Here is a 21,491-nt window from a genome sequence, read left to right as displayed (position 1 = left end):
ATATCGATCCTGATGCTGTCTGATGCTGCAAGTATTTGATCAACTCAGACGAAAGACTCCAACAAACAGCTGGAAGCAAAAACTAAACATTTTGTTGATGTTTGTCAAAACCCAGGTTATGTTTGCTTTTTGATTTTGAACAATACTGGTGCCGAAATGTTGAAAAAGCATCTCAGTTACCATTACCTAGCTGTTGACTTCATACAGTTCAGACTTGTGCTGTGTTGAAAGTGATACAGAAAATTACAAGGTCCAGCCCAGCAATACCCCTGTCATAACTTCAATGGAAAAGTGAGCACAGTGCTCATTTAGACATGGTCACATAGATGGTAGATTAATGAAAAGGAGTGCATGTCTAAAAAGGGCTACATTTTGAAATAAATAAACTGCTGAAATATTACATATCATAGATGCCATGCAAAAAGTGGACAACTTAATGCATAAAAATATCACCAGAATGCCCTAAATTAAGTGTTTAACGCCTATAACCTGCTAGAGGAGGACCCCAGACCCCCACTGAACGTGCCCCCCGATGTTCAAACCAACCTACGCCCGTGTCGTGACGTCGTGACGGTTTACGACCTGCTCACGCTCACTTGTCATCCTTTACCGTCCCATTTCCCCGTCACACTCTAACTTATCAGAAAGAATAAAACTCACTGTGTAAATTGATAAGCTCTTTCAAATGAGTCAATAATCATTGTATTTTAGCAAGCGCTACGCTAGCTTGCTGTCGTTTTCCTTCGTGGCTAACAGCACTGCCAGTGACAGCATTTGAACAGCCCTATGTTTCACTACAATGGCAGTGTTTTGACCCGGCCTCAACTACGAGCAGCTGAATATTGAGAAGCTGTATCTATTTCTTGCTTAACCGTAACGTGACATTCAGCAAAGCCACATACTGCGAAGTCAAGTAGCCAACTGCTGTGCCAAAAATTAGTAACGCTACTAACAGCTGGCTGTCAAAAGTAAAAGGAAGCATCATCCAAACCGCAGCACTTTGACGGACATTTCATTACCTGGACAGCTCGTGTGAAAAACAATCCAGCACCGGAGGCTAATTTCTTCACGTTGAAATCCATTGTGTTAATATCTGTTAGCTACTGATGTTACACACTGTGTGGAATACTCAATACCAACGGCTGGATGTTATGGCACACGCTAACAGTCACGTGACCCCAACAGACGAGGCCTTGTTACGTCAAATTCATCCTTCCACAGAAATATTAAAAGCACAGCTTTAAACTTCTTATGATATTGGTGAGTGTCTATGATATAAATATGATAATACCATGTAAAGGTGAAATGCATTAACTCCATTTAGCTTTTCCCTGAAATGCAGTACAACGGTTTGGCCAACAGTCGTCGCCATTTTTAAATATCGAATGCAGCAAAAAAAAAAAAAAAAAAAAACATGGTACAGCGCTACATCACATTCGCCTGTACCCGTGATACTTATGGTCCCGGTTTTTACTAGGAAAACGACAAGACCACAATAAAGTCACAAGATGTAGACTCAGCATGCGTGCATGTCGTTTACTTGTAATCCAATTGCTTGCCTCATTTTTGCAGCATTCCTGTCCTTCTTTTACTGTGGTACCTGAATGCACCATCACGCTGAGCGATGACGCAAGGACGCACGGATCGTCCAGGCAGGGCTGGCATACATGTGAGTTTTGTTGATAATGGTTTGTTCTGTGGATATTCGATTTTAAATAAAAAATAAATTCACTTTGGATATTTTTTTTGCTTGCATAGAGTATCTGTATACTATCATGAGTGTTCGACTATTGAAGATTTGCCTCGCGTGAGACAACAATGAGTTAATTGTAGCTTGCTAGCTAGCTATTCAACTGATTATATAGTTAGCTTACAGAAAGTTAGCTAGGCATTTAGAGGTCTAACGTACTGCTTGATGGACTCATATGAGTGGAACTTTGTTTTCACAGTTGAGATATAAAATTAACTAATTTCACTTTCTTAGTTTTTGGACCAGCACAGTAACGTTATGCAGAGCAGGCGGCCATGGCTTGGAAGTCTAGGACACGCAGTCTACAGGTGTTTGACACGGAGCTGAGTGCGGACACAGTGGAGTGGTGTCCTGTTCCACCGAACCACGACATCCTGGCCTGTGGGACATATCAGCTACAGAAAGGGGTGAGATTACGTACTATACATACCACTATCTCTTGTCCAAACAGTACCTCAGACCACCGCAGATGATCTGTTTACGTTCTTGATTTGTTCAAAAATAATAACGTTTCGGTGTTCCTTTTCTACAAACATGGTATTACACATTGTTGTCCTTATTACTTGCATGCAAACTCAGCTTTCACAGTACAATATTATTGATTTTGCTACTCTTTGAAACACATTGCACGAATAGAACCAGAAGTAAACGGTTGAAATGCTTACTTTCAGCTTTAATGGCAAGGCTGATGTACCAACAGATACACTGGCCTCAGAAACCTGCAGTCCAGGTGCCTTTTGCTGCTTGATTTGTGTACATGTGTTTGTCAGTTTCTTATTGATAATTCAGGATTTAAGCACAATATCAGCTGTCACAGTAAGTTACCTATGACTGAGGCGCAGTGTATTTTGTATTTAATCAGTTCATCGGGACTGCATACTTGATGCAATTTAATAGTTCAACACAAGAAAAGTGAGGGAATGGTGTTACTTGGTGCTAGGGCACCATAATGGGGAAACAGAAGTTGGGGCTGTTCACACTTATTTGCCACATGTTGTTTATTTGAAGGGTTAGTACACTGTTATATTAAGCCAACATAATAACATCACTCAAGACATGCTAGCAGATCACCACTGTTACTCCTAACTCCCTTTTTTACACATAATCCTCAATTTTTTGACTCAGGGGTTTGAACATCTTCAAATTATGGTTGAAAATCCAGACTTAAACTTTTTACTTTCATTGTTAAAAATGTGTCGCAGACTTTCTGGGGACCCTTGCAATATTTTTACATTCACTAGCAATAATTTGCATGATCTTGCAATGTTCTTGCACTGCCTCACAATATGCTTTACATTCCTTGTGATCCATACATACAGTTTGGGTGTTTTTCCAGTCCAGTTACAACAAACTGGCTGTTTAGGGAAACACTCTGCAAATACTACAGATATTCATTTTAAAAGACTGATCTCAGACTGAATCAGGCTCTCGAATCCTGTTTAGAAGCGTTGGTGTAGCTGCTCTGCCTGGCATTGATGCTGAAGCTGCAATTAGAAACATGGTTGTTGTTCCAAACTACTGGGATTCAATCTGGGGTGCTGTGGATATGTCTAATGGTTATGATGTTAACCAGTGGTACTTTTATGACAGATTATTTATTTAGGAATTCAGAAATACAGTGGACACTCAGCCAGCAAAACTATCACTGTACCCCCACTACAACTGCATGTTGTCAATATTACATTGATTAAGCATACATATGTCACAGCCATAATTGTAGTATTGGCAACAGTCACACCTCAGGGTGTGCTGACTTTCTCTGTTGTCATAAGTTCATGGGCTTTAGCCAACCATAGCTAACTACAATAGTGGGTAGAGCGGTTTGCCCACTAATGGCAAGGTTGGCAATTCGATCTCCAACCTCGCTGCATGCCAAAGTGTACTTGCGTAAGATGCTTAATCCGAAGTTGCTCCCGATTGCAGGCGAGCATTTGAATGAGAGTGTGTGTGTGTTAATGAGAAATATCATGTAGCCTGTAGACCGTCACTGGTTGTGATTACAGAGAATTGTGCATTGTCAGCTGTAGCTGGTTAAATGCTTTCAGAGAGAAAACTAACTAATAGTCTGCTGCTTAGAGCTATTGTTATGATTGTGGCTGAAATCCATACAATAGGCATATATCCAACCACAGTTTAATTGTCATAGCCAGACAGAGCAGCTTTAGTTTTGCTTACAAGCAGCAGCTAAATACTTCTGGAGATTGTCTTTTAAAAATGAATGAAGAGCACTAACTGCATCAGTGTCGCATCATGTCTCCTTTTGTGGTATTTGACCAGAAGAAGGTAGAAACTGTGTATATCTGTGAAATATTATTCTTATTATTCGTTTGCCAGACTGTTCACGAAAAACTAATAAATCTCGAGGAATTTGGGAATATTATTTAAATGCTTTGAAATTATTGAGTTCTACATCAGTAAGTGATTCTAATTTTATTTGATAGTTTTGTGGTTTATTTATTGGGTATACTTTTTATAATCTTCCTTTTTCAGGCATTATTTAAGGTTACTTTATTAATACTCGTTGGTAGATTTGTAAATGATTAACTGTGCAGCCAACATCCTCTGTGGTTCTGCAGCAGGAACACATTGGGGCTACACCACTCATGCTCCTGCTGATGTACTTTGTCATTTATGCACTCATGCTGCAGGTAGGGGAGGAGGATGCAACCCCGAGCCGAACAGGGCGTTTGTACCTTTTTGAATTTCAACGAGAAGGACTGATGAGCCCTCCTCTCACTGAGCTACAGCGCATGGACACAGCAGCCATTTTAGATATGAAATGGTAAGACATGAGGTTTGACCAGTGTAGCTGTTGCTTTCACTTTTAACTTCCCTCTTGTTGATTCTTTTGCATGTCTGCAGGTGCCACATGCCTGTGTCAGAGAGGGCTATGCTGGGAATGGCAGTGGCTACGGGGGAGCTGCAGCTGTACACATTGTCAGAGAGTCAGGTGAAAAAAAACAGCAAAAGAAGTCTAATGGACAGTGACATCATGTATTTTAAGGAGTTTCTGTCTAGATTCATGTAGGGTATTTAAGAGGACCCATAGTCAGCCTGTATAAACAAAACTGTGATGATGTAGGTGAAAGGAACTTATCCTGTGATGTATGCCATGCTTTCTAATTTAAGAACATAAATCTTAAACAACATATTTCAGTTTTAGGTAAATGCAGCCTTGTATGAGAAAACAGGATTAGAACACCAAATAACACTGCGATATTTTTTAATCCTGTCCTACACAAACAGAAATTTGGGGCTGCAATAGGCACCCAGTCACCAAAATTAAACACTTGAAAATACAGCCTTATCTGATGAATCTTTATTTCTGCTGAGGCTGTAGATGATAAGCTCTAAATCTTGCATCAACAGCAGGAATCCAGAGGCCCAACCGGACTTGTGTAAAAAGTTCTGGCTTCTGCTGGTTATTTAATTGTGTTTGAAATGTTTTCTTGGCCCACTCTGGGGCTCTTAATACCAATCAATCATGGTTGGAATACCACAGCCTGTCTCAATGTTGTTGCTGACCATGTGCTTCCCTTTACTGCCATAATTTACCATCTTATAATAGCTATTTCCATTGAGTTCCGTGGGCCCCCCAGTCATCAGATCTAAATTCAGTTTCATCATTCATACAGCTTAGTGCAGTTTAAAGCACTTTATAGATCACTGATAAGCAGATAAAAATACACAAGTAGAGTATAAAATAAAACTAAATTATAAAGGAATACATAAAAAATACTATAACCACAAATGTGAAAGTCATAAAAATTGGTATAATAATTTAAAAGACAAAACTGCAGAATAATAAAATTGTAAAAATATATTTTAAAATTCTATAAAATAGAATAAAAAGACAATTAAACGGAACACCTTTGGGATGTAGTAGAACAGAGATTGGCAGCATGAATGTTCAACTGACAAGTCTGCAGAAATGATGTGATAAATCATGTCACGATGGAGCAGAATAACAGAGAAAGGTTTCCAACATTTTGTAGACTCTGTGACACCAAGAAGTGAGGCTGTTTAAGAACAAGAGTGCCAACACAGTATTAGCACAGTGTGAATACAACATTATTATTAGTGTCATGCTGTCCACAGACATTTGAATCAGCATCAGAATTCGTCAAGATCCTTACATGTCTTACAGAGATATGATCATTTTTCTGAGCTCTTAGTATTAAATTGTGTTTTGCCAGATATATCTCCTTTGTGTGTTTGTATGAAACAGATGTGTTTGAGGGACACATCACATTTTATATTGTATATCAACATATTGCAGTACATGTTTGGCCAGAGAAATGTGGAATAAATAATACATAAATAGCTAGTTTGCTGGTAATTTAAAATGTTGCCAACTCTAACAGTCACAGTTCATTCATTTAGACTTAGTGTCATTGTTGTTGTGGTAGTCCCCACTTATAAATGTGTGTATCCAGTAGGAAGGCGGCCGCAGCCTGCAGGCTCTGAGCAGTTTGGAGGTTGGAGCAGAGCGGCTGGCTCTGTCATTGGACTGGTCTACTGGCAGGCTAGACAGGTCAAGTACCAGAGCACCCTATACTTTTGTTTTTTTATAGAACAGCTACTGTCATACATTGTAAAAAAAAAAACAACTGTGCTCACTTTGAACAACCCCCTCTTGTGTCAGCAGCAGTAATGTCCGAGTGGTGTGCAGTGACTCTGCAGGCTGCATCAGCGTTCTTTCTCTGGCTGAAGGCGCTTTAACGGCTCTGTCACAGTGGAAGGCCCATGACTTCGAAGCATGGATCTCAGCCTTCTCCTACTGGGACACGCAGCTGATTTACTCTGGTAAAACCACTTCATATTGTATTCTGTCACATTTTAAGATGAATACTTGCAAGCCTGTTTCTGACGTTTGGGGACCAACAATTTTCAATTCCCTTTCCTTCTATGGCTATCAGCCTGCTTTGTTTTACTTAAGTTAATGTCTTAATCCTGTAATCTTTACAGGACATATCAACTTAAAAGGGTCATTTACCAACGCACATAATTTCACACAAACATATTGTGTATATTAGTTTTGTATTTAGTCACTTTCAGAGTGTGAAAAGACCCCTCTGCTGTCTGTTGTTGTTGTTTGTTTTTTTAAATGTATTAGTGCAGACATTAAGATAACGCAGTAAAACAGACATTAGAGGAGTGGGATGTGATTTGTGGATTGTCCTGTAGTGGTGTTTGTGAGGTTTTTGAGTTGGGAGAGGGAGTCAAAATAAATACATAGACTAATGCATAGACACATATGCATATCACATGATAATTCAAGATAATGTAGTTACAATAATGACTTGCTTAGAATGTTTTCAAAACAAGTTACAGGGTGCTTTACATAGATATGAGCAAAAGAAACAGACAAAATAAATCGGTACATATTACAGAGAGGAATTCACCATTTCCTCCTTGAGCAGCCCTCAGCATCAGTGGGGAGGACCACCTCATTTTTATTTAGAAGAGGTGAAAGTCTTCTGACACCAGACCTGGGGTTGGCGACTGTCTGCTTTAACCATTTGGGCTGAGAGGAGAGCAGACAGAGAAAAGACAAGAACTGATTGCATTAATGATGATGATGATGATGATTTATACAGCAGAGTTCCTGGTCCGTAAAACCTAGAGGAGGGGACAGGGCACCCCTGGGGGAAGACAGCTGGGTGTACCCTAAAAGTAGGGTGGTGTTAGTGGGTGGTGTTACTACAAGTCATTTATTGTTCCATTAAGTCAGATTTCAAATAAGCAAGACAGAGGGAGATCGAAAAAATAGGAGAAGTAGAAAAAAGATGAAAATTATAATTATTATCATGAATATGAAAAAAACAAACAAAAAACAAGTTGCTCAAGGGATGCATCTAAAGCTAAGTAATTTGTAGATGTAGCTACCTCACAAAAAGCCAAAACAAGTTACAATAGAATCAATTTTGTTGCCACAAGGGGCCCTTTTGGGAAGATCAGGCTAAAATCCCTTTGTGACCCCCCCTTGCACATCTATCATCATCGTCATCATTATAGTGTCTACATCCATGGCTAGTTTGTGAGCTGTCTGCATGCCTCTCTCTCTCTCTCTCTCTCTCTCTCTCTCTCTCTCTCTCACACATATGCTGTCTGTGCGTGTGTGCGTGTGTGCGTGTGTGTGTGTGTGTGTGTGTGTTTTCCACCCAGGTGGGGATGACTGCAAACTCAAAGGCTGGGATCTCAGAGTTGGTCCCTCCAGCCCCACTTTCACCAGTAAAAGGTAGTTAGAGTGTTAATGTTTTATGTCAGCTGTGACTTGGATGGTTCATTCTGGCAAACAGTGACAAATTCTGTTTTTTTGTTTTTGTTTTTGTTGTTTTTTTTAAAGGCACTCAATGGGTGTATGTAGTATTCAAAGCAACCCACACCGGGAACACATTTTGGCTACTGGCAGGTAAATATCCTCATGTCTACATGTTGGCATTGTGTGAGAATTATACAGTGGATGATTGCCATTATAGTTTTTATGTCATGTCCGGATCTTCTTCCTCTGCAGCTATGATGAGCAAATTTTGCTGTGGGATGGCAGGAACATGCGGCAGCCCCTCAATGAGAGTCCTGTGGGTGGCGGGGTGTGGAGGCTTAAGTGGCATCCAACCAATCAGCACCTGCTGCTCGCAGCCTGCATGCATAATGACTTCCACATCCTTCACTGCCAGCAGGCTGTAGGTGGGTTTAAGGGAGAGATGGACAAGGAAATACTAACCTTGAATTCTTAAGGGTGGAGTCAGTCATCCAACATACTTCTTGCTAAGTTCAGTGAAAATCTCATCACAGCCTGCTAGCTGTCTGTTCTGTATGCACTGGACCAAAAAAAAAAAAATTGTACACAACCGTGGCTCTGTATGGGAAACAAGGTGGCTCACACTGATTCACACAACACTATTCCAGCATGTCCTGTGCATGTTCACGCATATGCACATTTGTGCTCCTGCACAGGACAAGGATTGGACATAGAGGCAAAGGTGGCATTGGGAATGAGAGGAGTTGAACATCTGGCACACGTAACTATGCTAATAGCTAAACACCACCAATCTTTCAACTGAAATGCAGATGCCACCTTTCATACATTGTTCTTGATTTTTGGTTAGTTAACATAGGTACTTAAGATTCACCTTACTTTTGAGTTTAACTTCCTGATTCATACAATGTAGAGACCACTACTGCAAAGTTCGGCTGATCATCTAGAAATTAATTAGAAACTGTTTTTAAGGAGCCATTAGCTATAGGTTATGCATTGAGTGATGTTTCAAGCAAAACTGCTAAGCAATTTGAAATTTCATCTTCTCAAATGCTAAAATGTCATTCAATGTCCACAAAGACATCAAAAGGTTCTGGAGCCTTAGAAAGAAAAATAAAAAAAGAAGCTTAAATTTAAAATCTCAAATCAAAAAACAACAAAACAGATGAGTGTACATGCTTTGGAGAGGTATTTAATGCCTGTATACATATATTTACATTTTTCTATAATATACTGGCTGCTGTTCCAATTACTGGTGTTATAGTTGTAGTAAAAGTAAATTCTGTAAATAGTACAATGATAATGATAAATGTGGTTTCTGAATACCTGGCGCATGAAAGAATATTAAAATGCAGGATTTGTCATCTTCTCAAAGGCAGTTTAACATTGTAGTACTACAGCTTGCATGAGAGAACAGTAAATCAAACATATCACACAAAAGATTGTGTGGATTGATGGATAGCACCAGTACAAGAATATCTCAAAAGTGGACAGTTAGTGATTCTTGTATATGAATTATTTTGGAGTTTTTAATAACTATTGTTGGTTTTCTTGACATCATTCAGAGGGCAGTGGAGAAGCATGTCCTGTTGTAGCCTCCTACATCCTTCACAACTCCCTGGCATATGGAGCCGACTGGTCCAGACTGTCCCTGGAGGACCCTGCTCCCTGCTCACCTCCTGCCGCAGAACCAAAGGAAAGCCTCGCAGAGAGCAGAGGACACTTGAGGATTCAGTATGAATCTCCCACTGCCAGCTTTGATACTTCCCTGGAGGACGACGCTGGACGATACATCCCAGAGGGAATACCAGCTCCCTCTACCACACCTACTGCAGGTCCTGCCGTCAACCTTGACCAGGATGCCCCCTCACTGTCCTGTCTGCTGGCGAGCTGCTCATTTTATGACCACATGCTCCATGTATGGCGCTGGGACTGGACTCCTGATAAAGGTCCTCAGGAATCAGAGCAAGGCTGACCAAGCTTGAGATGACACTGTAGAAATATTGTCTATCAAACTATAACATGTACCGAAGTAAAGCAGAATGTATCGCCTAACTATAACATGGGCTTGATAAACTGTTATTTCATTCACTGTCCCCTTCACTTTGGAATAACTTATCACAGAATGTGAAATTTGCAAAACCCTCTATTTTCATAATGACAGTGATTTTTTAAAACTTGTATTTAAGCATAAATCATTCATAATCCTTATACTCCTGTGTTCTGTGGCAACAAGAGCAATACAACCACACACACACTTTTATTATATCTTTTGTTTTAAGTGTGTTTGAGGAAAATCATTACACTGACAAAACCAGCTTGCTTGAAGGTGAGCACCAATTTTAACCCTTAAGTTATGTACCCATGCATTATATGTTAATTTGTCTGATAGCTTTATTGGTCCTCAAGGGAAATTGTTTTCCTTTGCACCCTTCTAGCTGCTGAAGGGCATTGTACTCTTGGATTCAGTTACGTGTTTACATTTAGGCCGAGTTTTAGCCCAGATTAGCTGGTGGCTGCATTATGACTCCCTTGTAATGAACCTCTAGATATAAACTGCAGTGTCTGTGCTGCTCCCCAGAAATCTGAGGTGGTGATATTCACCATATGATAATTCTGGAAACTACATTAAAGTATTTCCTGGAAATTTGTAGAGGCTACTGTCATTACTGGTTACATTCATTAGTTTATCCAATGAAGTCCCACAGACATGTTTGTTAGTTCACTGTTCATATCTCAGCTTGGCCAGGGGAGAAAAAACTCTGAAAAATCACAAGCTTCTGGGCTAAAGAAACAATAATGCTACTGTGTTTAACTGAATGTTATCTGTTTTAGAAAATGTCAAGCGTAACTATTGGCAACTTCAGACAACTCTGGATGTTGTAGTTATACAGTCTCGCCAGCCCACATGTACGTTTTTTTTTTCTGTGACAAACATATGTGAACCCTTGGTTTTGTACATTAGTAATTTTAATTTGGAAATGATCACATCAAACTGTTCATATAATCTTTACAGTGATTAATATACAGGTTTGCAGTATGAATTATGCCTGTAAGTTTCATAGTGCCAGATGATCAAATATCAGAAACACTATTGTTTACGGTGCCATTTGTGATTATTTTCCTGAAGGTGTCACATCAGTTGGCCTTCAGCTGTCTGGTTCCAGTTAGTCAGCAGTTTCTGTATTTCTTTGCAAAACCATCACACTGTAGGTCCATCATTAACGCACATAGTTCTTAGGATACAGCTTGAAGAGTTTCCCTTCCTGTGTGGGCTCAAATCCATACTTCTCCAGCTGGTCTTTGCTGAAAGTGCCCTCTTCAAAGTCTTTCTCGATCTGAGGTGCCACAACTTCTGCAAACAAACTCTCTGCTGTGAGTGGCGCTTCTGTTCCTTTTGGACAACGATAGGATACGTATGGCTTGAGTTTGAATCCCTCCAAATGAGGCACTACAAACTCAGGAATCATGCTACGAATGGACACAAACTTTCTGCTGGAGAGGTTCAGTCCAGTGGGCCTTGCACCCCTGCCTTTATTGTGAGTCCTTGATCCACGTTTACTGGTGAACTCGGACATCCTGTCAGCGCCTCTGACAAAACCCCTCATCAGCGTGGACAACAAACCCATGGTGCCGCAGCGGCTAGCTCTGCCAGAACAGATGGAGAAGAAATGAACGACTGCTTTAGTCACGTATTTTAAAACCAGCGAAAACACAACGCCAACACGTTGACTACGGCATGTTTAGCTAACAGAGGAATCACTTATATTTGCGCAAATACGAAAAGTATGATCAAGTAACTCTGTAGAAGCTATTACAAGAATTTAACATTAAGCGGTGTGTAGGTAATGGATGGTTAATGTAGAGTCAACACACATCCCACTGACAACTTGACATAGAAAACTGTTGTGTCGCCTGCTGTACTGCTGGTACCTGACTAGCTTACGAGCTAACGAGCGATAATTTCCTAGCTAGCTAACCTTAATGTTGCATCGTCTCCTGGCAAGTTAATTATAAGTTTACACTCAAATACTAAACACCGCTTGCCTGTATGTTAATAAAATACTTAATTCATCCACACATATCGAATAACTTAAGCAGAAATTCGACTCCTCTCACCTTGAGCACCTGAATGTTGAGCCGATGTAAGCAATGTGCCCCCAGTCCAATGAACCGTTCAGGGATTGGCTGTGAGGCAACACTATCCACCAATCAACATGCGAGATACTAACGCTCAGCGATTGTGGGTGTGTCAAGTTAGTTAGTGTTAGCGAACAAGAACAAGAACAATTCATCTTTAAAATAAATGCTTAAAAATCCACATTAGTGTGTCCACAGCATGAAGTTATCAAGAGAAAGTGTAAATAATATTTATTTCACCAAAAAGTCAAACATAGCGAATACATTTTATTCTTCGCCCCGTTTAGATGCAGTCTGTGTCTGTTTCAAGTTGGAGTAGTTTGTTCAAGGAAGATTTTATTTTGACAGAATAACAGGATATCCAGATTGCTTTCACCGAGCAGTCTTCACACTAATGCAATTCATGTATACACAAAAACTTTGACCCAACAAAGGTACGTGTAAGAAAGTTTGCTCGCTTTCGTTCTAAAATTGTTATATGGAGATTTATTTGTTCGTGTGCATTTTAACTCTGTCGGTGCAGACGTCGTTCCGGTTTTGACTTATTATAGGTTGTCCTCAAGTCGAGTAGCGGAATGCTGCGGAGTCCGCGGTCACGTTGGGAATTAGCTACAACAAACTTCAAGTTTGTGCTAGCTTTTTTAAAAAATAAATAGATTGTCTCTGAACACCTTTCTAGCTTTAGCTGCAGGCAAATATTAAACAGCAGAACTGTGAATCATTTGGCTTCACCTGCACTACACTGCATTTGAATCCTGTCAAACAGGAGCAGTCTCGATGTTGTCGCTCAAACGAGTTGAAGTCAAAAGTCAAGAAGTGAGTTCTGCTTCTGTCTGCTCTCCGACAAATGCACTCCCTTAGACGGAAAAAGTTGAATAACTTAAAATTCCCCTTTCAATTCAGCTTTTACTTCTTTTCTGCTTGTAGCACACCAAGCATTGACCTAAAAAACCCCGTCTAGTTTTGAAGAGAGACCCAAGCTGAGTCAACATGGCAAGAAAACAAGCAACAGAGGTGACACTCGTATAGATGTATTTGGTAAACAAACTAAACCCCTCAATCTTTCCACTTTTCCCACGGGGGAGCTTTTTCCACTTGTTTTCAGAGCTGAGGCAGCCTGACTGTGTAAAGAGCTCACGGAGGTTGATAGTGTTTAAGTGCAGGAGTGTCTGGTTTCAAACACTGACTGACAAGTGTAAGTGATCTTTAACCCAGATTTCCATGGCCTGTGTTGGTCAGCTGGGTGGAGCAAGGCACTAATGTTTCTAGGGTCAGGGGCCAGAGTCATGTGCTATTATTAATATACGATCATAAAAGTTTAATCCAACCATTATAGCATGCAACAAAATAGGCATCATTTTAAGTGTATTCCCATCCCGAATGTTTCACTCTTTATAGTTTGAGTTAAATTTCAACCTATGAAGTTGCTTTATCATAGTGTTGCATTTTCTGTTTTGTTGTTGTTGTTGTTGTTGTTGTTGGTTAACAGACATGGAAGACAACGAAGAAGAGGAGAGCTGCAGCATATACCCAGTATGTCATCCATCTACAGCTGTTTCTATACTTCACAGTCTGAAAAGACCATCATTTTGTCTTCTTAAAATTATCAACCCTTTTTTTGCACTGATTAGTCGAAAGCTCTTAGACACAGCCTGTCTCACATTCAGCTGATTGTATCCTGTCGGTGTTATCTCTGTGCTTGATGTTTCAGAGCATAGTTCCACTCAGTAATGAGTTAACAGCCCGGATGCAGAAGTTTGTGGAGGAGAGGACAGAAGTCAATATGGTAACCTCCTAACATTCACATCCTCATGGTCTGACTGTGGTACTGTGTGTAATATACATGCATACATACATACATACATACATGCATACATGCATACATACATACATACATACATACATACATACATATATCATTCCTTGTTTGTATATATTAAGAAAAATGTCTTGTGTGTTGTTCTTCTAGTGGACAGCTGTGCTGATTGGAGCTGTGACGGCAGTTTCTGTTGTTGGAACTGTTGTGTTTCTTCTTTACAGAAGATACAAACTGTCAAGTCAGTGCCCTTCACACTGTTCTTCCTGTATTGTTTTACAATGCATTTGTGTCAAAAAAACCAAAACATTTTAGGGCAAAGATGTTCAAAAGTACAAACAGATGCATTTTTTATGTTTTAGTGTTGCTTTACCAACAGTGGATTTGAGAATTTGAACTGATGCTTGTTACGGTATCACTAAAGATGTTGTAATGATTTACCTTTGGTTTGTGTTTCAGATACAACAGCAGTTTAGCTTTTTGTTTGTCTGTTTGTTTGTTTGTTTGTTTTTTTACATATTTAAATAGTGTTTGTATTATTATCCCTTTGTACATCTATATTCATAGATGGCAAGGCAAAATCATTTGCATAAAATGCAAAGCAAAACAATAGAACCCTCCTTAAGCAATATAGTAAGATAAAGTGAAATAAGATACGAATAAGTAAGATTTAAAAAAAAAAAAAAAAAACTGTTAAAGCAGAGTGAAAGCTAAAAATCAAGTAAACTAAAAGTTACAGTGCAGTGCAAGATAAGAATCAACCTTCCTAAGCTTAATTTATTTTAACAGCTAAAATCAGTCCATGTTTTATAAGAACTGAGGGCTGGTGCAGACCTACAGAAACACAGTTGCTTCTCTATGTTTATTTTGGACCCTGGGGATGGTAAGCAGACCTCTTGAGAGGCCTGTACAGTTGGTAATGCAGCAGCAGAATAGAAATGTATTTTGATCCTGAATTATTCAGTGTTTTATAAACCAACAGTTAAATGTCAATTCTCATCACTCTGATAAGCACAGATCGATTGGTAGTCTTACACAGAATATGTGGTTGTTTCAGAGGAGGAGGCCGGCGTCCCTCACTATCGCTTCAGGAAGAGAGACAAAGTAATGTTCTACGGTCGAAAGATCATGAGAAAGGTTAGTGCCTTCTTATACTCTATAACTGGAAGCCTGTGAAATCCCACAGTTTAAAGTTGTTTAACAAGGCTTTATTTCTAGAACCTGATGAAGGAAAGACACGCACATCCCCGAGGCCCACTGGGTTGGTGCTGGATCACAAAATGTCAAAAATGAGAAAAGAAAAGAAGAATGATCCGCACACCAAAACAGGCTCCCTTATACAATTTATTGGCATGACTTTTCGAGCAAAATGCTCTTCCTCGAAACGTCACGCCAATAAATTGTATAAGGGAGCCTGTTTTGGTGTGCGGATAGTTCGTCTTTTCTTTATTTCTAGAACCCCCAGAGTCTTTTAACCACTGGAATGAAGAAGTGTTCTGCCCACTGCAGTATAACGAGCATTTTTACCCTTAAGTTCTAAGTCTGTTTCCATACCGAGATAAAGATAGAAGCCAGAAGTTGCATACAGTGGGGTCCAAAAGTCACCATTCGAAGATCAATATCCCAAATTTGCTAAATAAAGAATGCAGGTCAGGGATAACATACTCCACCATTTGGGTTTACATTTTTCTGCAGAAGAACTGATACTGCTGCTTGATAATACGTCGAAACACACCTCAAAGATTTGACTCGGAGACCAAAGAAGACCAAGCAGTGCTGGCTGTTATGGACTTTTTTCCACAGTCACCTGATCAACCCCACTAAACATTTAGAAAGTTTTAGAAACACTTGAAGACTTAGAAGGCAGAACAATCCTAAACATGACAAGAAGCTCTTTGGAACACTATCATGTCATGCTGAGATAACGTGACTTATCGGTTTAAACAAACTGGTGGAGTCAATGCAGCTTGAGTTTTGCTGCCATTAAAGTCAAAGAAGGGCAAGTAAATACTGAGGTATTATGCAAATCAACAACGTTTTTCACATATTCAGCATTTCACTATAATTGTCCAGCTAATTTTCATGATTACCATTTGCACTAAAACATTTTGTGTATTCAAATGGAATGCAAAAAAAGTCACCAATTTATGTACTTGCTCTATTGGTGTTCCACGAAACTAAAAGTTTTCTGTTACTTTCTATGACTTAATATTTTCATACATGTTAAGATTAAACTTCTGCACTCTCCAGTTTTGAACATGTTTGAAGTCAGAGTACACTGCTAACAAATAGCAGGAAATTTGCTCACAGGAGCTCAGGCCAAAGGTTGAAGAGAACACACAAATATCATGCATGTGTTTATGGTTAGCTACTGCTCCTATATAGCACAGTGTAAACATCCAAGTGATACAGCAGCAAACAGTGTGTAACAGACAGTATTGGAGTTAAATGGTTTAGCAGTTACTTATTAATTAGCAATATATTGTTCATCTCATGGCTGTCTGACCCTAATATATCATATGCAGGTGAGAGGTGGTGGAAGCTTATTTATGTTCCATCTTTCAGCAAGCCCATTCAGAGTGCCTTACTAAAAATGTAAACTTTATTAAACATTAAAAAGCATGAATTGTCTGTATAATCCTGTTTTATTGTAATCAGAAGCCTCAGGTTTCTTTTCCTTACTGTTCCAGGTTCAAACACTGTCTTCAGTTCCTCCTTCTAACTCAAACTCAGCCTCACGGCAGAGAGTGAGGAAGAGGACCAAAGTCCTGTCAATAGCTCGCAAGTGAGTCCTGTTTTTGAGCATTTGGTGTTGAGATAAGCTTTGAATGTTGGATGTTTAATTTTCACCTTGGGAACAGTTGTTTCAGCAAAATAATCTTACTTTAAGTTGTTATTTTAAGATATTAAAAGCATGAAAACAGAAGCCCAACATCTAAATGTTGTGTTTACCTTATCTCATGAATCTTGTGCAGAGTTCGCTTTAGGATTAGGAGTTTATAGAACTGGCTCACAGATTTGTTAAAATCAGTTCAATATTTGTATTTTTTTTAAAAGCACTATGTTGAATGTGTTTTTTATTGTTTGTGTTAGGATCCTGCGTATCCGGAAGGAGCCCCCCACCCTGCAGCCAAAAGAGCCTCCTCCCTCTCTGCTGGAGGCTGACCTGACTGAGTTTGACGTTCAGAACTCCCACCTGCCCTCTGAGGTGTTATACATGCTGAAAAATGTCAGGTTAGTAATATGACACATTTTAATCATCCTCCTCATTTTTCTCCCCGATCAGTAGGGATATCTACTTAGCTACAACAGTAAAACCATTGGCAGGTAAAGTGAATGATATTGATTCTCTTGTAATAATAGCAGTTATCAAGGGGTGGGGTATATTAGGCAGCAAGATGTTGAAGTCGATGTGTTGCAAGCAGGAAAAATGGGGGTATCTGAAGCAGTATGTGTTGCTACATCACAGCAGAAAGTCAAATCAAATATACAAGGAGCCCAGAGCTAGCTGACGGTCTGAGTCACTTATGTAGTTGGAGTTTGGATTGAACCCAGTCAGAATGAAAGGCAAAACAATGCAGTGGAGGAGTGCTGTTGCTGCCTATTCAGCACCTTAAAAGTCTTGACACACTTTACCTCGCTGATTTTTATCAGTCTCAGGTGTGCAACAGCAGATTCTTACCCTTGTCTTTTTTACTTTGTTGTTCCAAAGTGCTTTACAAAGTGTTTGTCATTCACACATTCATGCACCAGTGTCAGTGGTTGCCCTGTCAACGGGAGCAACCTGGGGCTTAGTGGCTTTCATGAGGACAGCTCTGCATGTAGACATGAAGGGATGGGGATCCAGCCACCACCCCTGTGATTAGAGGACTATCTACTCTGCCACCTGAGCAACAGCTGCCCTAGAATCAGTCTTGTGTCTCCATTACTGACGGTACATATGCAGCATAAGGAAGTTTGCATTATTCATTGAGTAGACCACCTCCTCAAAATAGCTGGTAGTTATTAATAATGTAGATTTTATGCAACTTGGATCCGAAACAGCCTGCTGGAGGGTGGAGGAGAATCTGGGTCTGTAAGGAAAGATTAATAAGGAAAAATCAAAGCAACTTTTGCTGAATAAAATGTCACAGATATGTTTAAAAGACACAACAATACAAATGAGAATTAAATCTAGATAAAATAATGTTAAAAAATATAGGTAGTTGACCTTTTTTGTCTTCAGTGGTGTGATTTTGAAAGAAAGGCACTATTAAATACTATTTGCTGGTTACATCCAGTAACATGTCACTTAAACCTTGAGGAGAAAAAAGGGGTAGAACAGTATACTGATTCATTGATGGTGTTAAAAGTTGAATTTGCTCAACCTTGGCTATAAAGCAGTGTAGAGGAGTATGATTTTATTTGAGGGCGTATTATGACCTGAATCATCTGTAGTGTTACATTTTGTGACTGTTTATGGGAACATTCGCAGTATTACAACTATATCTTGTATCCAGAGTGCTCGGCCACTTCGAGAAGCCTCTCTTCCTGGAGCTGTGTCGTCACATGGTACTAATCCAGCTGCACCAGGGAGAGGCACTCTTCAGACCCGGTGACACTGATGACAGCATTTACGTGGTTCAAGATGGGCGTCTGGAGCTGTGCATCCATGAGAGTGTAAGACCACCGTTTACACAGAAATCACAAGAACTTTGGTGTTCCAGTAGCAGCCTTGTCTTCACTGTTTAGTGTACCGTATATTTGAATCATAATTAGTCAACCTGGCTGAGAATGTAAGGGTTTAAACAATAACTGTTTTATGATGATTTGGAGTTTTAGATTTATGAAATGAAATGAAAAATACTTTATTCATCCCAGAAGGGAAATTCAATCTTGTAAAAGCTCATTTAGAAGTGAAGTCAAAATTGATATTTTGTTACACAAGAAGTTGTGTAACAAAATACATCTGCATTGCTGGGTGATATTATAGTAATGTAGCCATGTCATAATTATTCAGCCTTTATCTAATATTAATCACTTACTAGTCTGTGAGGATAACAGATTGTTGCAAATTCCAATGAAGTTTAATAACAACACTGCATTTGCTTCAGCGTTAAAACAGATATAACTGCAGGGGTTACAGCTGCGTTGCAAACAAAGCAAAGATAAAGGAACCATCTAAAAAACTAAAGAAAGAAACAATTTCATTAGACCAATAAGACAGTGGTTTAAAAACTGTACCTATATATTTTTTAGACTTTCCATAATTATACACAGCAACCTAAAAAAATCCAAAGTTTCCTTTGGATTCCCTGAGCAACTTGGCATGAGGAATGAGCTAAAATGCCAAAAGAGGAATCGGAAGGCATTAGCTTTATATTATTAAACTGTCTATGACTGCTCAAGTGTGAGTGGATATGTTGTGGTTAAATTGTATTTACTTCACTACAGTGTCTTGCAGGTTAAGGGGCTTGAATCATTTTGATTTTTACCATGCTAGTGACAAGTATGAAAAAACAATCAATGTGTTGGAGTTATCAGCTGTGTTCTCGTGACTGTTCTGGTCTCATGCTGAGATCTGATTATGTTTTACTGCAGGATGGAACAGATGCTGTTGTTAAGGAGGTGTTACCAGGAGACAGTGTTCACAGTTTGCTCAGTATCCTGGACATCATCACTGTACGTGTGCCATACATCTGTCCCTCCTCTCCATTTCTGCTTTTGCTTATTAATCTTCATCCTCCTATATTATATACATGTAACGTAGGGTTGATTTTAAAACAGTAATCTGTTTTCATTAAGGATTTTACTATCAATATCATCCCCCTTGCTGCTTGATATTTCAGGGCTACCCAGCGCCTTACAAGACAGTGTCTGCAAGGGCAGCGGTTCCCTCCACCATCTTGCGTCTTCCAGCTGCAGCATTTCAGTCAGTGTTTGATAAATATCCTGAAACTCTGGTCCGTGTCATCCAGGTAAAGTGTCCACAGATAATAAAAGGCATTTAGCTTATTAACTCACCTGCAGGCATTGCAAGTATCACCTTAGCCAATGAATAACATGCAGCAAAGCAATTTATGTATTTTCTTTGTGTCACAATGTTTCTTTTCTGTCTTGCAGATAATAATGGTGCGTCTCCAGAGAGTGACCTTCCTTGCCTTACACAACTACCTTGGCCTTACCACTGAGCTCTTTAACCCGGTACTGTTCTTTTTATAACCTACACTGTAATCTGACATATATTCATAGACAGTGCAAAACTGTTTCAGATTTGATAACCTCACTTTTCATATCTGTATTACTGTTGAGCTCAGCTTTTTTTCACTTTTTGTTTGACAGTTTTTCCTATGTACAGCACTGTCCCAAAGTAGAAGCCTTTTTAAGAGCATTAGGAATGTTTAGACATCAAGGCATCAGCAATTTCTGCCTTAGTTTTCAACAAACCACACCCAGTGGATTTGCAAACTCTGGTAGTTGCATTGTGCATGCAAAGGAAAAAAAATATTGCACTTGCAGCACACCAAGACTTAACTAAGGGATAAGGATACAACTTTACTCACAGTATTGTCAAAATTCTAGGAATAAATTTAAACTTAAGTTTCCAGTATGGCCTGTGGGGTCATTGTGTTGGTTCCTCTAGAAGGATTTAAAGTAGTCATGTGGCACTACCATGTAAAAAGCAAGGTTAATCTCTCTACTCGGTGTTTCTCACCATAATACATTATTTGAATACTTGCTGTCTAATAAATACATATAGAACAAGCTGCTGAAGATGGCTGCATTTCTTGCTGCTCTCTGTGTGTAAGCACTGACTGACATAGAGACAAATATGAAGGAGTCCCCTTTGCTCCACAGCGCTACTAGTGGTCAAAAACTTCACAGGATGCCTTTAAACCAAGTAGTCTCACTCACTGAAGTATTCTACACTGTCTACTTTGTCATGCCCTGCATGACAGCCATTAGCTTGGAAGTGAGTTCCCTCTTTTTTAACCTTACCAATGTTTCTGCCATCGTTCCCAAGTTTCTTTGAGTGTTTTTTCTAGGAACATGTTCTTACTGCCCTACTTCTCTCATGAATGTTTACTGTTAACTCCTCAAGCTAGCTATGTGTTTTATTTCTCATTCCCTAATATCAACAATATTCACGTAGGCCTTTGCACAATTTGATCAAAACAGTGCATCATTATGTAAAATTTAGAATGTATATGATTAAATAATGTCTAATTGCATGTCCCTCTTGTCGCAAGTGAGCCACACGCAATAGCCGATGGTAGAATTTGATTATATCAGTTTAACCATATCCCATATTTAGTTAAAGATAAATGAAAGGATGACTTTGAAAAACATCATACGGATTTCTGTGTGTGTAACAGGAGAGTCAAGCTATCTCCCTGGTGTCGGTGGCAAATGTTCTGGGGGAGGCTCATCCACACAAAAGCTTCCGCCGACAGGCATCCCAGTCTGATGATCTGGTCTCAGAAAAGGCCGACACTGGTCTGAAACTACAGGCTTTTTCTACACATTTTCAGTGTTAGGCTTCA

At 39.5% G+C, this 21,491-nt stretch overlaps 4 protein-coding genes across 5 annotated transcripts in view; 2 read left to right on the top strand and 2 right to left on the bottom strand.

The window, feature by feature from the left end:
• The window catches only part of LOC103356473 (SH3 domain containing GRB2 like, endophilin B2), a 34,235-nt gene extending 32,995 nt beyond the window's left edge, over positions 1 to 1,240 (bottom strand). The window contains exon 1 of the mRNA XM_008280623.1: positions 1,020 to 1,240. Coding sequence (XP_008278845.1) covers positions 1,020 to 1,082 — 63 coding nt within the window. The 5' untranslated portion in view covers positions 1,083 to 1,240. The remainder of the gene's footprint in view (positions 1 to 1,019) is intronic.
• A 394-nt stretch (positions 1,241 to 1,634) lies between these two features.
• dph7 (diphthamide biosynthesis 7) lies at positions 1,635 to 10,663 on the top strand. 2 transcript variants are annotated; one of them, XM_008280620.1, is made up of 10 exons: positions 1,635 to 1,669; positions 1,985 to 2,157; positions 4,399 to 4,532; positions 4,613 to 4,700; positions 6,190 to 6,284; positions 6,399 to 6,556; positions 7,919 to 7,991; positions 8,100 to 8,165; positions 8,268 to 8,440; positions 9,578 to 10,663. In XM_008280620.1, the coding sequence occupies exons 2-10, from the start codon at positions 2,026 to 2,028 to the stop codon at positions 9,985 to 9,987; spliced, it is 1,329 nt and encodes a 442-aa protein (XP_008278842.1). In that variant the 5' UTR covers positions 1,635 to 1,669; positions 1,985 to 2,025; the 3' UTR covers positions 9,988 to 10,663. The 2 variants fall into 2 exon arrangements, with proteins under 2 accessions (XP_008278842.1, XP_008278841.1); XM_008280619.1 differs by having other exon boundaries at positions 6,396 to 6,556.
• Positions 10,664 to 10,964: 301 nt separating this feature from the next.
• On the bottom strand, positions 10,965 to 12,202 carry mrpl41 (mitochondrial ribosomal protein L41). Its single transcript, XM_008280621.1, has 2 exons — positions 12,132 to 12,202; positions 10,965 to 11,660 (listed from the first exon to the last, which is right to left on the bottom strand). Exon 2 carries the CDS (start codon positions 11,639 to 11,641, stop codon positions 11,234 to 11,236), a length of 408 nt encoding a protein of 135 aa, XP_008278843.1. The 5' UTR covers positions 11,642 to 11,660; positions 12,132 to 12,202; the 3' UTR covers positions 10,965 to 11,233.
• A 1,428-nt stretch (positions 12,203 to 13,630) lies between these two features.
• pnpla7b (patatin-like phospholipase domain containing 7b) overlaps positions 13,631 to 21,491 on the top strand; it is a 29,038-nt gene continuing 21,177 nt past the window's right edge. The window contains exons 1-11 of the mRNA XM_008280622.1: positions 13,631 to 13,685; positions 13,864 to 13,938; positions 14,122 to 14,209; positions 15,026 to 15,105; positions 16,659 to 16,753; positions 17,062 to 17,202; positions 18,468 to 18,627; positions 19,549 to 19,629; positions 19,797 to 19,925; positions 20,071 to 20,151; positions 21,324 to 21,444. Of these exons, the coding sequence (XP_008278844.1) occupies positions 13,644 to 13,685; positions 13,864 to 13,938; positions 14,122 to 14,209; positions 15,026 to 15,105; positions 16,659 to 16,753; positions 17,062 to 17,202; positions 18,468 to 18,627; positions 19,549 to 19,629; positions 19,797 to 19,925; positions 20,071 to 20,151; positions 21,324 to 21,444 (1,093 nt within the window). The 5' untranslated portion in view covers positions 13,631 to 13,643. The remainder of the gene's footprint in view (positions 13,686 to 13,863; positions 13,939 to 14,121; positions 14,210 to 15,025; positions 15,106 to 16,658; positions 16,754 to 17,061; positions 17,203 to 18,467; positions 18,628 to 19,548; positions 19,630 to 19,796; positions 19,926 to 20,070; positions 20,152 to 21,323; positions 21,445 to 21,491) is intronic.

Source organism: Stegastes partitus, unplaced genomic scaffold, assembly GCF_000690725.1.
Source record: "Stegastes partitus isolate 25-593 unplaced genomic scaffold, Stegastes_partitus-1.0.2 Scaffold202, whole genome shotgun sequence".
Classification (NCBI taxonomy): Eukaryota; Metazoa; Chordata; class Actinopteri; family Pomacentridae; genus Stegastes; species Stegastes partitus.
The sequence above is the reverse complement of the archived record's forward strand: the minus strand, read 5'-3'. Positions and strand labels throughout refer to the sequence as shown.

What these genes read in the sequence shown, in the direction of transcription:
- mrpl41 (XM_008280621.1), bottom strand. Translation starts at nt 11,641, where the DNA reads ATGGGTTTGTTGTCCACGCTGATGAGGGGTTTTGTCAGAGGCGCTGAC.
- dph7 (XM_008280619.1), top strand. Translation starts at nt 2,026, where the DNA reads ATGGCTTGGAAGTCTAGGACACGCAGTCTACAGGTGTTTGACACGGAG. An exon ending in CATATCAGCTACAGAAAGGG is followed by an intron (nt 2,158 to 4,398) that starts GTGAGATTACGT and finishes CTCATGCTGCAG; the next exon opens with GTAGGGGAGGAGGATGCAAC. An exon ending in CACGCAGCTGATTTACTCTG is followed by an intron (nt 6,557 to 7,918) that starts GTAAAACCACTT and finishes TTTTCCACCCAG; the next exon opens with GTGGGGATGACTGCAAACTC.